Below are 14,776 nucleotides of genomic sequence, written 5' to 3' on the forward strand. Positions count from 1 at the left end.
TACCTTTTAAATATTTTGTCCTTCAGACTTTACACATCTGTTTTTCTTCCAGTGCCCCTTGTGCTGATCTGGCTGCTCAGACCATGAATTTAAGGTCTGTTGTCACCAACTTAAGGTGTGAAAGTTGATGCTGCCCTTAGATTTAATAACCACGTTAACGGTGTGGTTGAATCATCCTTTTTTCATCTGTGTAAGGTCAAACCTTTCCTTTCCAAACGCGACTTGAAATCAGTAATCTATGCTTTTATAACCTGCAGGTTGGACTCTCTTTTAACAGGAATTAGCCAGGTCACCCTGTCACGCCTTCAATTGGTGCAAAATGCGCCAGCACGATTTTTATTACGTACAAAGAAGCGAGAGCACATCACTCCTGTTATAGCCTCCTTGCACTGGCTTCCTATTTATTTCAGGATCAGTTTTAAAGTTATTTTATTTGTAAAAGTGGCCTCGCTCCAGCTTATTTGTCTAACCTGCTGCACCCCTACACCCCGTCTCGTTCCCTCGGGTCAGCTGACCAGATGCTGCTCCTGATTCCCAAATCACAACGGAAAATGAGAGGTGATCCAACTTTTTCCATCTAGGCCCCAAAAAGCTGTGGAACGAGCTTCCTTTGCACATAAGAGGAGCTCCTTCAGTTGATGTTTTTAAATCTCGTTTGAATACACACTTTTATTCTTTGGCCTTTAACTCAGTGTGAGACCAACATTAATTTTACTGTTTATTCAGTTTTTTTATTGCACTATGTTCTGTCTGTTTTTTTGTGTTTTTATGGTTTTTATCGGCGGGGTCTTTTGATGTGCAGCACTTTGGTCAACCAGGTTTGTTTGTTTTTAAAGTGCTATATAAATAAATGTGGTATGGCATCTCTGTTACAATCTATCCAAAATTTGTACCCATCATTTAAATTAAACATGCCGTTACATCTCAAGCCGATGTGGAAGAGGCAGCATCGATGCAGCAATAGTTCAGAGACAGGAACCCGATTGAATACTCTTGAGACTCATAAAATTAGGTCTCAAACATTGTCTATCTCAAATATTCTGCTTCATCTTAAGTAGCTGCTGCTGTTTAGAAGGTTAGGTTTTGGCACAGAGGGGTTTTGTAGGTCTGCATTACCCTACGTGCGTCTCAAATAAAGCAACTTTAAAATCTTCTTCTTTAAATTTGACGTCCATAAAGCCCCCACAAAGTCTTACCGAGCTTGCCAAGTTCGTAATCAATATCAAATTGTTTCTCGAAGTATGTGAGGATCTTTCCGGTGATGTTGGCGGCATACTTGGCGTGTCCCGCATCAATGGCCTCAGGACGGGCATACGTCTGCATGAGCAAAAAAGGTTAACAGAGGTTAACTTGGCTCAATCAGACCAGACAGATGTTGGAAGAACAGTTTATAAACCATGAAAAAAATTGGTTGCAGATGGTTTTTGGTTGATGTCGTTCAATGGTTTTAACGTGGAGAATGAAGCAAAACTGGACCCAAGTTTGTCAGTGAAATCTGAAGTTTATAGATGAGAATTATAATGCAATACACATACTCTTATTTTCACACGGTGTGGGCTTTCGACTGATTTGAACTCTGAAACCACGAAGGCAAACAAGTAGGTGGACATCGCCGGTGTCGGTTGAAAACGAGTGTATTTCCATTCATCGTCTATAACATTGGAGACTGGAAGAGAAGAAAGAATGCAGGAATATTAAGTAAAGACACATTTCTTCCTGTTCTTAAAGTTAAGCTTTAGCTCATGTAAGCACAGGACTTTTTAAAAGAGTTTTACCTGTTCTTGCTGCATTTCCCAGAGCGATCGTGTCTCGCCTGTGGATGATTGTCACATAAAACACGGCCTTCATTTCTGGCTCGTCTAAACAAGGAAACAGTTTCCTCGCATCGGTTGGCTCCAAATTCGTGGCAGCGAGAAATCTGTGAAAACAGAGAAAGTGAAGATAAGAAACAATCAGGGAGTGATTTGGATCTCAAAAGGCACCCTGGGGACCATCTAATCACTGCTACTTTTAAAAAAACTGGAAGAAAGTAAACTTTTCCCCCAAAAGAAGAGTTTTTCTTGGATCTTCTCTGTCCTGGGGAAACCTAACAAATCCTTTCAGTTCCTTTGACTCCACATTCAATCTCAGTGCAATATTTGTTATGCTGCTGCACACATTCGCAAACAAAACTGAATTAATTGCTTCCACACATCCAGGTCATTTCATGATTCAGTGTTGATTTTTCCGCTGAGAGCTGTAGACTCGAGCTGGATCAGCAGGAGCGGACACGTCTCAACAGGAATTACGACCTTGAACTAAACATGCCCATAAGAAGAGTTTTAGTTGGACAATATTAAAGAGTAAAAAGATAAACCAGCATCAGCTTCACGTGAAAATGGACACGTTTGCCCTTCAAGATGATTCTCATCTTCTATCAGGTCCATTTATTTCTTGTTCCGTGAAGAAATTTGAATTAACATCAACTCATAAACTAATAAAACAAATAAAATGAACCTATTAAATGGAAAAATGCGACTATTATTAGGAATGGATTAGGAATTAGGGATGTAGATGAGTTTATACAGTTCAATAAATAAGTAACTTTTTTATGAAATTGGACTATTAATTAATATATTTGTATTTTATATACTTGTATTTTCTAATGTTACACTGATCGACACCTCTTTTCTCAACCAAAGGGTTTGATAAATGCCTCGGACCCTTAAAGTAACGCACTTTACTTCCCCCTAACGTTTTGGGATGTAACGCCACCGTTATAAAAACGAATCACTGCGTGAACGCTGCACGTATACAGTCATACACACAAATCTGCTTAAGACGCCACGGAGACGCCATCGAAATCCCACACAAATATCAAGCAACCGTAAAGAAACCAAAACCAAAGTCCTGAACTGCTTTATTTCAGCTCCCGGACGTCATAAAAGAAATAGAAATAGATTCGCTTTAACCTTCAGAAACCTCTCTGGTGTTACTTTAAAACCTTTAATGTAAATTATGGGGCCAATAAAGGTTAATAAGATCATAATTTTTTTGAAAATTGTCAAATAAATAGTCAAAAAAGGGTCATTTTGGCACCGACATTCCAGCTTTTACAAACAATTTCTTCTTGTAATTTTATTTTTTTTCGACTGCTGATTTTCTCAACATATTCAACTTTTTTTTTTATTCATCTCACTAATCTGAAAAATGTCCATTTAGTTGCTTTTTTGTTTAATTCTGTTCTCTAACTCTCTTTCCTCAGCACTGTTCGGACCTCAGGAAGCTTTCACCTTTTTAAGATCACAGCAACATTTTTCAACGCAGGCAGCTATTATTTCCTTTTTTAATACGGATAACAGAAGGGGAAAGTTAATCATTTAACTTCATTTAAGTAATTAATTCATTTAGTTTAAGTCGGTTTAGTGTTTTTTAGCTCATTAAGAAGCTGAGGAACTAAAGATGATTGGATAGCTTTTCTCATGACTGTTTTTTATTTAAACACCATGACTATTCCCTGACATAGAAAACACTTTTCTGAGAGTAAAACTGGACTGAATGCATGTTCCTTTCTAATTCTAGAAATTATTTCTCTTATATGACAATCTCTGAGGGAAAATGTTCAACTCGGAACAAGAATATTTGTTATTTTTCTGTCTTAAAGCCTTCAAGTGTACAGGTTTGTATATGATATCAGTTCTGAATATAGTGAAGAGCTTTTACAGACTTACCTGTCGGCATCTGTGTCCACTTCATAATCAGGGCTGCCTTCAGTATATGTGCTTACATACAGCGCTTCGAGATTTTCTGATATTTCTCCCTTGAATGCCAGAAACAAACTATAGTTCCCTCCAGCCTCCAAAAACCCGTTCAACTCGATCTCCAAGAAGTCGGTTTCGTCTTCGTGGTGTTTCCACGAGTTAACCCCAATTCCTTCGTTTGTGTCTTTGTTGAACACCCGGGGGGAGGAGATGACCAGGTCCTTGCTGTTGAGGAAGATGTGGCCTGTTTTTTGGACGCAGTGGAAGTGGAGGGTAGAGTTCCCAGTGAAGAGCATCGTCTGGTTGGGGCTGGTGACGTTCACCTCCGAGATGATTCTGGAGTAGAGGTGAGGCTGGAGGAAGATCTCGTACGTCTGTGGCACCAGGTTCTTGGGCAGCCGCGTGACCGGCGGCGGGCTCAGGGTGGTGGACGGGTAAGTTGGACGAGGCGTCGGATTCATTTGGTCGATCTCAATCTTGTACACGACGATCATGGTGACGAGGCCGGCGATGGCGGAGACCGTCAGGACGGCGAAAGCGCTGGCAAAAACCTTGGCTACGCCGGAGTTTTCCGGCATTGTGGCTGCTTCCTTCGGTCAGTCCTGAAGGTCAGAGATGAGTCTCTGAGCGACTCGGCTTCTGGTCGGCGCTGACTGCTCTGCACGCATCGACCTAACCTTTCTCCCTTAAAACAGGGCTTGGCCTCAGCAATTAAGTTTCTGTTCTCAGATTAAGCATTAACTTGGGCACCGCCAAAGAAGGAAATGGTAGGTGTTGTTGCGTGAAGAGGGCAATGTTCATTGTAGATAATCAGTCAGGCTGTGCTCTCAAACATCTGGAGATGGTTACCGTGGTTTTTTCTCACTAATGCAGGGGCTGAGGAAACCTGAGGGAACATTTAATCCTCACACCGCTCTCTCCAGTCCATCACCCTCTCCTCTCCACTCCCACGTTCCCTGGGTTTGATAACAGCCGGCGCAGCTCAGACTATCACAATCAAATGCCTCAAATCAAACAAGAAAATCCCTCAAGGTGAGACCATCACTTCTGATTGTAGCCGAATCTGTCCAGAGTTTCAGGCTGCGGCCGGGTTGCCATCCACAGGGAGCTGAGTCCTCGCCGCAGAGGGGTTTGAACCTTTGCATCCGCACACAGACCCTGCGAGATTGACAAACTCCCAGCAAACAAGAAGCATATGAGGGGAGGACTTCTGAGGGGGCCGGATAAAAAAAAAAAAAAAAAAAAGAAGAAGAAGAAGGGGGAGGAGAATTAACAAAAACAGGATTTGGGAAATCACTGAACTGCCTGGAAAGCCTCATCCTCAGGGAGGCACGACCACCATGAGCACGACGCACGCATTCCTCACCTCAGGAGAAGGAACAGGCAGACGGGTGTAGGGAACGGTGGAACAGATGTTCCTGTTGGGCTCGAGAAGCAGCCCATCAGTGGTTGGAGTCAGGTGGAGGCAACATTTCTGCGTCGCTGTATGAATCACACGTTGTTTGATCGGTGGGCCCTTAAAGACGTCATGACACGAGTAAAATAAAAAAACCAAAAACAAGAAAACCCCCCAAAGCACAAACTTTTTATTATGTGGAAAAAGTGGAGCAGATGTTAGAACATCTGCGGACATGTCAGGGTGTCCTGCTCACGTGCAGGAGGAACCGAGTTAAATCATTCAGCAACAGGGATTGGATCTGAAAAAAAACCAAAGGAACAGAAATCTTTACGGGGAATCTTGTGAAATGTCAGACAAATCTCACACTCGTGTATAAATACCCCAAAGTACACATCAGTCAGGCTGTTGGTGACGCTGCACAGCTGCGAACACGCTTGTGCTGAAGAGAGAAACCTCCACGGCCAAATCTTTGAGAACAAGGACCTCTACTGATTAGGACGACAACTGCAAAACGCACTGATTGGACTCCAGCAAACAGCTGAAGTTTGTGGTCGAATAAAGCATCAGGAAAACAGCTGGAATGTGGAGGCTCGCTCTCAACAAACAACCTCCCGTGACAGCAAAGTGGAAATGTGCAAAGAGTTTCGAATTATCACCTAAAGACAATCGGGTCAAACTTTCTTCAAAGCTTCATCGGTTCAGTTACCACAAACGTCACGAAGAAAGCAAACAAAAAGGGGAATTAACGCTCGTTTGCATTCTTGGCGGGCTGTGATTGGAATTAAACCAGCTTAACATCGGCCGTCTGAATGTGCAAAGTGTTCAGCAGCCGAGTCAGGGAGGAGACGCAAAACCTGCTTCAGTTTTGCTTATTTGGTCCAAACGATTGTGCCTTTCTTTTGTGTGTTAGTATAATTTAGCTCAAATCGTTCACAATTAATCAGCGTTCAATAATTACTGCATACGTTCTCTAATCTCACGTCTCTTTTCTTCAAATGTCTGGAAAACGACTCAATTTGTGGAACAGCTTGAAGCACCAGTCGACTGGATTAAAAAAATTAAAAGTCAAACAATTAATCAAACTACAAACAGTACAGCACATGTCATTTTCCACAGTGGAGATCCGACTTATCAAGGTGCTCCGACGGTGAGAAGAAAGGCAAAATATTTCAAAAGACGAGTCGTGATGCTTTGAGAAAAGAGACGATATTTTTTCGTGATATAATTCTGTAATTATATCCTAGGAGGCACAATACTTACAGAGAAAGTGTAACATTTGGGAGAAAAATCAGACAAATTTGTTAGAAATGCAATTTTAAAACTATAAATAGTTAAACATCTTCCTGAAAATAAGTAAAAGCTTTGAACTGCTGACATATCAGAGCTCCAATAAAAGAAAAAAAAAAAAAAAAAAAAAAAAAAAAAAATCACTTTTTTTTAACCCTTTTTCCTAAAATTCTGATTTTCTTTTTCATTAATAAAATAATTTAACAATATTTTGCCTTCATTCTCAGCTTCTCAACAGTGGGCTCGAGTTCAGAGGTTTGAAGCTCATGAAAGAAGTCATCAGGCTTCATCCAGGCCAGCAGCAGGCCACAGTGGAGTCAGCATAAAGCACCTTTGCTTTTAGCAGATCGCCGGGCGAAAGCATCTCTGCCTCGTTAACATTTAAGAACAAGTTTGTGACAGCGAATTTCTGTTAATGAAATGGAAATGAGTTGTGTTCAAGTCTCAGCTTTTATCTCCGACTCGGAGCAACTGCTTTGCGTCTCTCTGAGCTTCAGCAAATTGAAAGTGTGTCCAAGTTCGTGGGGGGTAAAAAGCAATATTTTGCTTTCTTCTGGAATTCACCCACTGGACTTTTATCGTGTTTCCGTTGCCTACCAGAGCCAGCTGTCTAGATGCTGAACACAGTAACAGGACTGTTCCAGGATGGCAGTCAGCTCCCCGTAGCTTTCCTCTCTCCACGTAGGAAGGAGCCTTTCGTTGTTGAGAGCCTGAAGCTTCGGCGTCCCCTCCCGGAGGACGTGGTACAAGCAGGGCCACCGGCTCTGGATCCGCAGCCTGGTCCTCCGATCCAACGTGATGCCGCGCACGATCTTCTTAGCTCGAAGCTCTCGCAGAGCCGGCAGCTTCAGGAAGGAGAAGACCAAACCTCGGCTGGGAGACACGTCCAGGAACTCCAGAGACTGCGACTCCAGGGTGTAGGAGATGCCCAGGTTCCTCAGCGGCACCAGGACGTGTAACGTCAGAGACTTCAGGTTCGGCAGGGATTTGGTCAGCGTCTGCAGCGTCGCCGGCGTGACTCCTTTGAAGACCCAGAAGTATTTCAGCTCGAGGACTCGCAGCTGCTGGAACTGAGTGAGCAGCGACACGGACAAATCGGACCAGTCGAAATGAAGCCGCATCTTGGAGACGCGCGGGCAGCTGTGGGTGAGTTTGCTCAGCAGCTCCTGAAAGCTGGTCACCTGCCGAGTCAAAGGAAAGACAGTCACACTTCAGCACTTTCCTTTTACACAAATCACACCTGGATATTAACGTTCGGTTGATGGGCATTGACCAGCCGCGGCTATTCAGAGACAACACGGGAAGCCGGGCAGCCTCTCCCATTCTCTGGCGAAATTGCTACATCTTCAATGTTAAATTGACGATAAAACAGCTATTCACAAAACACAAGATATGCCCAATACTGCATTTACTTTCATAACTACAACATGTTGTCCTGTAGCTTAATGAAGTGATTTGTTCTGAAATCGACGCCGTTCACTGAGGAAATCATGTTATGAAGCCGCCACTAACAGCCAGGCTTCCGAGCCGAGGGCTGCCCGGCTTCAGGAGGGGGCGGGAGAGTCAAGTTTTTTTCTACAATTCTAGGTCATCATTGGCTAAATCGACAAAAAAAATCACTTCCGAGGCTGCTCGGCGTCTCTGGGGGTAGATTAGACGTGGGCGTGTCAATGTGAGGGGCTGTGTCGTGATGATTGGAGTTAGTGTTTGTCCATCAGATCTTGTGGCAGCCGAATTTTTAAGCAGGGAGAAGCACGCTGGAACTTCAGTCCCAAAGCGGATACCAAAGAGACTGGTTGTCTGTGAAAGTGCTGTCGGAGTCGTTTCCATTTCCATCCTCACACACATACACTTTTGTAAATATTACACTGTAAATAAGAAACACATCCTTGTTGTTTAGAAGTTTTGTCAATCATATTCCTGTTGTGCATTTCTTTGTCGTGTTAGCTAGTAGTTTTGTCACAATGGCGGCTATGCTCGCAGCTAAGCAGTTAGCAACACCAAATGTAGTTGACATGCTTTTAGCCAAGCGTAATATGGGCTTCCCCTGTTTTAAAAGTCCGCAGCCGCCACTGGTATTGACGTACTGTAGCTCTAGTTAAACAAGCTTGGTTGAGTTACCGTGAAGAAGTCGAATCGACCCATTGGTGGTGCTAATGTTTGTGGAAAACTCGGGGCAGAACTGCATTCCCTTCAGAATAATACTACAAAATTAGGTATGAGGATGCAGAAATGTGGGTATAAAACATGATATCGCTCTCCTGACAGCTGAAGAAGGGTCGTTAGTTTTGTTGTGTCTTTCGAATTAACATGAAAAAGTAAAAAGAAACTCTTCAAGCTACGACCAGGGACTTGTTTGCTGCGTGGATAGTCCGCAGACGCTGGCAGAACTGGCCTCTGGGGGATAATCCAGCTTGTGGGACTGATGTTTTTACTTCAGGACCTGATTAAGCTGCGCAGACTTTTCTCTGGGACCTCTGGGATCTGATCGCCAGGTCCAAATGAGACCTGGCTGAGGAGGAATGTGACTTTACAACCATGTAAGTTGTCTGGATGCATAAAAATGGGTAAAAATTGGTTCATTTATGAACAACAAATCATCACAAGAGTGGTTTCTACACTTTACGTGTCACAGACCCCTTTAAAAAAAAAAAAAAAAAACAACAACCATGGGCTGGTCATGAAGGAGAAAACCAGCATGGACCATCAGAGACTGTTATTAAACATGAGTAAACCCATTAATACCAGATAACTGACTCATTTTCCATTGCCAGTGGCAGCGCGGTCACCTCATTAAACCATCCTGAAGGCTGTGGTGCATTCTGGGAAGAAAGCAGTTTAATACTTTTAACCTTTCAGACTTTTGTCTCTTTATGAGCAGGTTATTCAAGTTCTAAATTAAAATCAGAATAAATCATAAAAGCAGTGGTCTTTAAAACATACTAAAAAAATATATTTAAGGTAATCTTGACAAAACCTTGGTCTGTTAAAGGACCCAAAGCTTAAAAATAAAGTATACTTATAACAATAAACTTTATTTATACCGCACTTTTCAGAACAAATTATCAAAAGAAAACAATAAAATAAAGTAAAAAGAACTTGAAACTAATCAATAAAGCTGATTATTGTAATAAAAGTCTACCAATCAATCAATAACAGAAAAAAAAACCCAGAAAAATCAAGTAAAATCAGGAAAGGCTCTGAGATAAAAGTATGTTTTCAGAGGATATTTAAAAGAAGACACCGACTCTGAACCAGGGATGTCCACATCCGGTCCTGCAGGTTTCCCTGCTTCAACACACCTGATTCAGATCAATTAATTCCCACTGTAGGAACCTTTTGCAGTTCCTATAACCTTTTCAGGAACGGGGCCGTTTTTTCCTGCATTCGCACTTACAGGAACTCGGGACCACGGCCCTCAGTTCCTGGAACCATTTTAGCTCCTTCTCCTCAGCTGGGTCTGTTCTGGGTTCTATAGGAACACATCTGACGGAGGTGTTTAGTGGTTGGTAGCTCCGCCCCTTGTCAGATTTCCGCTTCGCGTGGCCCCGCCATTTTTAAAAACTACTGTTGCAGCTACGAAGTTTTCTTCTCTCCTTACTTTTCGCGGGTTTGGTTTTGTTTTGTTGTTGAATGTGGCGCTAAAGTAACACGTCGCATCAGTCCCTATCAGGTCCCGACTCATGTGTGAATGCAAACTGAAACAGTTCCCCTGGGGAGGGGCAGTTATTGGAACGAAATTCAAGGTGGACAGTTCTCAGAACTTCTCTGTCTGTATTAGCAGGCTTGTGCAGAATTTTTTTCAGGCTTGTTGAAGAAGTGCGACATTTGTTGTCATTTGGCGCTTTATAAATAAAACTGACACGGCGCATTCAGTTACCAGCAGGTTACTGGAAAGCTGTGTGCGTGTAAAAGGTGCCGGAAGGTTTCATCACAGGATGAAAGTGATCGCTGAACCATTTCATACTGATTTGCAAAGAAACTTCCCTTTTTCGGGAAAAGTAGACCCACATCCAGGAGGACATGTGCCCAACATGGCCACCACGTCCCCTGATTACAACCACTAGTCACTCATCTGAAAGTAGAATCAGGATGCTTTTATAGGATCATGTCATGAATGTTTTTCCAGGATAATTTCTTGTCAGTGTCACAAAGAGTTTAGAGATTAAACTTTTTCACTATTTTTCTTGTTCAGCCGGTCTGATGAGGGCACCTCAGAGAACTCTCCACAGTTTGGTTTGTGGGTTGTTGGAGCAGATGAAGCACGCTGGAAATGTTTTCAGGTGACATTTTATTTGTTGATCTCTGGATGTTTTCTACACCAACATGTAAACCGGTCGGTGGCGTAGTGGGTTAAGCGGGCACCCCATGTACAGAGGCTACAGTCCTCGCTGCAGCCGGTTTGAGTCCCGCGCCGGACGGCCCTTTGCTGCATGTCTTCCCCCTCTCTCTGCCCCCTGCTTCCTGTCTCTCTTCAACTGTCCTGTCCATTAAAGGCATAAAAAGCCCCCAAAAATATTAAAATAAATAAATAAAAATTAAGTTAGTGCACGTATTTTACCTGGTCCATTTTGTTAAAGCTGTCCTGGTGTGAACTGGAGCTGGAGTGGACCCTGAGGTCCAGCGGTTCCAGGAGAGTAAAGGTCCAGTTGAGGTCCAGGTGACTGAGGTCTCTGCAGTGGACGTTATCCAGCAGGTGGCTCAGCAGCTCGCTCCACTTGTTGCAGCGGTCCCCCAGGTCGAAGCTGGCCTTCAGCGTGAGCAGGCTGGCGCGGCGGGAGATGAGGTGGTGGGTGTAGTGGTGGACCCAGGATTTCCACCTCTCAAACTCACGGTTAGAAACCAGCAGGCCCTCCTGACCGAGATGGAAAACGCCGCGACGGGAATAGTCCGCCACCCGCCACAGCTTCCACGAGCGGACCAGGCAGCTCCAGCTTAGGCAAACGAGAGCGCAGCTACATTTATCCACCTCGTTCAGGAAGGACAAGACGTGCAGCTGGCACTCCACCGGCAGGAGGTTGAAGGGGAAGTAGTCATCCACTGCTTTCCGCCTGCTGCTCACTGGGACCAGAGGTCTTTTCCGTGGTGACATGTTGACGGACGGTGAAATGCTTGTGGTCATTGGTGGAGGTCAGACGCTCCACCTGGTGGTCTTGTGGTCTCATAAATACGTCTGCCTTGAGAAACTTTGACAAAAAGAAGTGAAACAGACAATAAATAAGTGAGTGGTTGTTTAATTTCTCTCTACCAAGGACTCAGGTCAGCTGGTCCAGTCCAGAGTCGAGACTAAACATGGAGAAGCAGCATTTAGCTGTTATGCTGCAAACAAGTGGAACAAACTGCCAGTGGAGATTAAACTTTCACCAAATGGAGACATTTTTAAATCCAGGTTTAAAACATTTATTTTCTCATGTGTCTATGTGCATGATATCTTTGAACTTATCTGGACTGTTGCTTGTTTTTAAATTCATTTAAATTATTTTATTTGTTTCTCTTTATATTCTTTCATGTATTTTTAATGCTTCTTACACTCCCTGCTGCAATGCTTTTATTTCATGTGAAGCACTTTGAATTGTTTTGTACATGAAATGTGCTATACAAATAAATTTGATTTGATTTTGATTTCTCTCTACTGGTTGGGAAGTCACTCTGCTCTACAGCTCACCTACTAACTAACAGGCACCGAAAGGAACATTTACACAAATAACAACAGTTTTGGTCCCCAGCTCGGTGAAGGGGTCTTTACTTTTCGAGTCGATCCATCATTCTGAAGCGAGCTCCTCCTTCAAACTACTACACGTGCTCCTTGTTCGCAATAAGTCTGCCTCTACAGACTCTTGTCTCGTGTGGAATTCAAAGAATTTCAGAAAAATCAAACCCAAAGCATTTAAAACCAAAGGCTCCTGTTGGAGCTCCAATCTGGCTGAGCTCATTTGTTCTCCTTTGTTTTGCTGTTAATATCTAAGCTCTCCGAACACTGCAAATGTTTCTGTTTAAATTTGTTCGGTCTTTGTCAAAAGTGTCCCTCACTCAGTTGTAATAACGGTTTACATTCGCCTGCTTTAGTCACAGAAAGCTTTGAGTGGGAAATTTCAAACCGCTTGATGATATCAAACACATTCTGAGACCTTTGAATGTCAGTAAGTATTCTGAGTAGTGGAGGATTTTTATACAGGTTTAAAGCTGCCTTTAATCTCTTTAAGAAGCAGGAAATCTGGAACCAGTCCTTTTTTAAAACATTGGATGGAATGGTAAAAACATGGTTGCATCAATGCTTTTCTGTAGCTCTGCTGTTAACAACAAGTTTCGTAACAGTTAAAAGTCTCAAATGAAAACAGACATCCACTTTTAGTCATTGTTTTATGACTTCATTTTCTGCGGTGTAATTCCTCTTTAACTATTCTCAGCTCCTTGACTGGAACAAATGAAGGTCTGTATCACATAAACGCATTTCTCTCTCTGGTCGTTTATAAGCTCATAAGATCTGCTGTTTTTGGCAGCTAATAAAAGGAACTTCCTATGTCCCACCTCATTACACAGAGGTGCAAAATGAGAACATCACAACCGCAATTCTTTCCACGAAAACACAATAAACCACGAAGCGCAAACGCTGTATTCGATACTTTTCAACGAGGAAAAACATTATTTAATAAAGTGTTCAATTGAGCCCCTAATTGTTGCTTTCTGATGTTTGCACCTGCAGTTGTTAAGCATTAAAGAATAAAATGTAATGTGGAAATAAACTGCAATTAAAGACTCACGAGGACATAAAACAATGTGCCTGCCCATCAACTTATAAAGGGTTATATTTAAGCGTCATACTGACGAATAAAATGCATTTTCGTGTATAATTAATTATATTTTCACTCGACACATATTCAACTTAACTGTAAGTAATGTTTACGTGCTCACGTATCAAAGCGTTAAAGTAGTTTGGTTAATTACACGTCGGATTGAAACATTTCTCCTTTGACAACTCCGTTATTCAGCTCCTTCCCTTCAGGTTTCTGTCAGAAAACTGGCCGCACATTTACGAAGTTGACATTTCTGCTCATCAGAGGCTAGCTGTGGATTATGTGACTGTTTCTGCGCCATTATGAAGACAAAATCGACTCGTTACCTTCAGTTCGATGAGGCTCCGTCTTGTTTAAATGCTAACCTCTTAGCAGACAAAGGAAGATAAAATTAAAGCCAAATAAGGCGCATAACTGAATATTTGATCCCATAAGCCGGATACCGGTGTGTATCACTAACTATTAACCCTGTGCTGAAAATAAAAAAACTTCAACAAAGACTAAAGAAGAGCGCTGACTAACTAGGCCGGCTAGTTAGCATTTAAACAGCTGAGTTCTGTTGTTGTTTTTGTTGTGGCTCGTAGTTGATGACGTCATCAATATGCGTTCGGCTGTGCCGCAGCTTTTGTAACATGGCGTTGCACCACCGGGCGGAGATTAGTAAAAACTAAAAGAAAAGTTTGATAATAGTACTACTTCTGAGCTTAATTGTAAGGAGATACTGATAATCGTGAAACACAAAACTATAAAGCTGTGATGATTCATGATGATAAATGGTACTTTTATTTGGCATTTGAAAATTTGATAGAAAGAACGAGCGCTCCCTGGTGCATACAATAGAATAGAAGAATAGAATAGAAAAATACTTTATTCATGCATCAAGGAGCGAGATGTTTCTTTGTTGTTTATGTATTTTATATTTAAATATTCAATATTTTGACATTTTGGTTAATTTATTTCTATTTCACATGTGTTTTGAACAGTAAAATTCCTGATTATGATTTTAAAGAGCATTAGGATGATGATTATTCTGTTTTTATCCATCCATCTATCCATTTTCTATACCCGCTTTATCCAATTTAGACTTATGGCTGGGGATGGAGCCTGTGCCAGCTGTCATCGGGATAAAGGCGGGGTACACCCTCAACAGGTTTTCAGTCCTCCACAGAGCTGATTATTTTATTCATATTTATATATTTTACTCTTTATTTTGTGTGCTTATTTGTACTAGTAGATTGCGCTCTGGATATACAAACATTATGTGATGCAGGCTGTTCTATAAAGACTTATTTTTATTCTCCCTGGTTTGTGTGTGTGTGTGTGTGTGTTAAACTTTGATTTATTTTCTTTTTTTCTAAATTAAACCATAAAGTCTTTTGTTTATCTCCGCTGGGACTTTCTTTTGGAAGTAACAAAGAGCGAAAAAATAGTATTTTAGAAGGAAATAAGAAATAATATGGCACAATATGATCAAATATTATTATAAGATATGTTGTAAAAAATATATTGGATGTATCATTTTAATAAGTAATCTCAGACATGTCCATAACTTGTGT

General features: G+C 42.0%; 2 protein-coding genes across 4 annotated transcripts in view; both read right to left on the reverse strand.

Annotated features, from left to right (window-relative positions):
• anpeplb (alanyl (membrane) aminopeptidase-like b) overlaps window positions 1–4,895 on the reverse strand; it is a 31,626-nt gene extending 26,731 nt beyond the window's left edge. Inside the window, exons 1-4 of the mRNA XM_075470586.1 lie at window positions 3,711–4,895; window positions 1,776–1,918; window positions 1,536–1,666; window positions 1,197–1,317 (exon numbers count right to left, since the gene is read on the reverse strand). Coding sequence (XP_075326701.1) covers window positions 1,197–1,317; window positions 1,536–1,666; window positions 1,776–1,918; window positions 3,711–4,318 — 1,003 coding nt within the window. The 5' untranslated portion in view covers window positions 4,319–4,895. The remainder of the gene's footprint in view (window positions 1–1,196; window positions 1,318–1,535; window positions 1,667–1,775; window positions 1,919–3,710) is intronic.
• Window positions 4,896–5,312: 417 nt separating this feature from the next.
• LOC142384386 (uncharacterized) lies at window positions 5,313–13,803 on the reverse strand. 3 transcript variants are annotated; one of them, XM_075470589.1, is made up of 3 exons: window positions 13,547–13,803; window positions 10,988–11,599; window positions 5,313–7,607 (listed from the first exon to the last, which is right to left on the reverse strand). In XM_075470589.1, the coding sequence occupies exons 2-3, from the start codon at window positions 11,546–11,548 to the stop codon at window positions 7,020–7,022; spliced, it is 1,149 nt and encodes a 382-aa protein (XP_075326704.1). In that variant the 5' UTR covers window positions 11,549–11,599; window positions 13,547–13,803; the 3' UTR covers window positions 5,313–7,019. The 3 variants fall into 3 exon arrangements, with proteins under 3 accessions (XP_075326704.1, XP_075326703.1, XP_075326702.1); XM_075470588.1 differs by having other exon boundaries at window positions 10,988–11,603; XM_075470587.1 differs by having other exon boundaries at window positions 10,988–11,612.
• Window positions 13,804–14,776: the final 973 nt, after the last annotated feature.

Source organism: Odontesthes bonariensis, chromosome 7, assembly GCF_027942865.1.
Source record: "Odontesthes bonariensis isolate fOdoBon6 chromosome 7, fOdoBon6.hap1, whole genome shotgun sequence".
Lineage (NCBI taxonomy): Eukaryota > Metazoa > Chordata > Actinopteri > Atheriniformes > Atherinopsidae > Odontesthes > Odontesthes bonariensis.

What these genes read in the sequence shown, in the direction of transcription:
- LOC142384386 (XM_075470589.1), bottom strand. Translation starts at nt 11,548, where the DNA reads ATGACCACAAGCATTTCACCGTCCGTCAACATGTCACCACGGAAAAGA. An exon ending in GCTTTAACAAAATGGACCAG is followed by an intron (nt 7,608 to 10,987) that starts GTAAAATACGTG and finishes TTGACTCGGCAG; the next exon opens with GTGACCAGCTTTCAGGAGCT.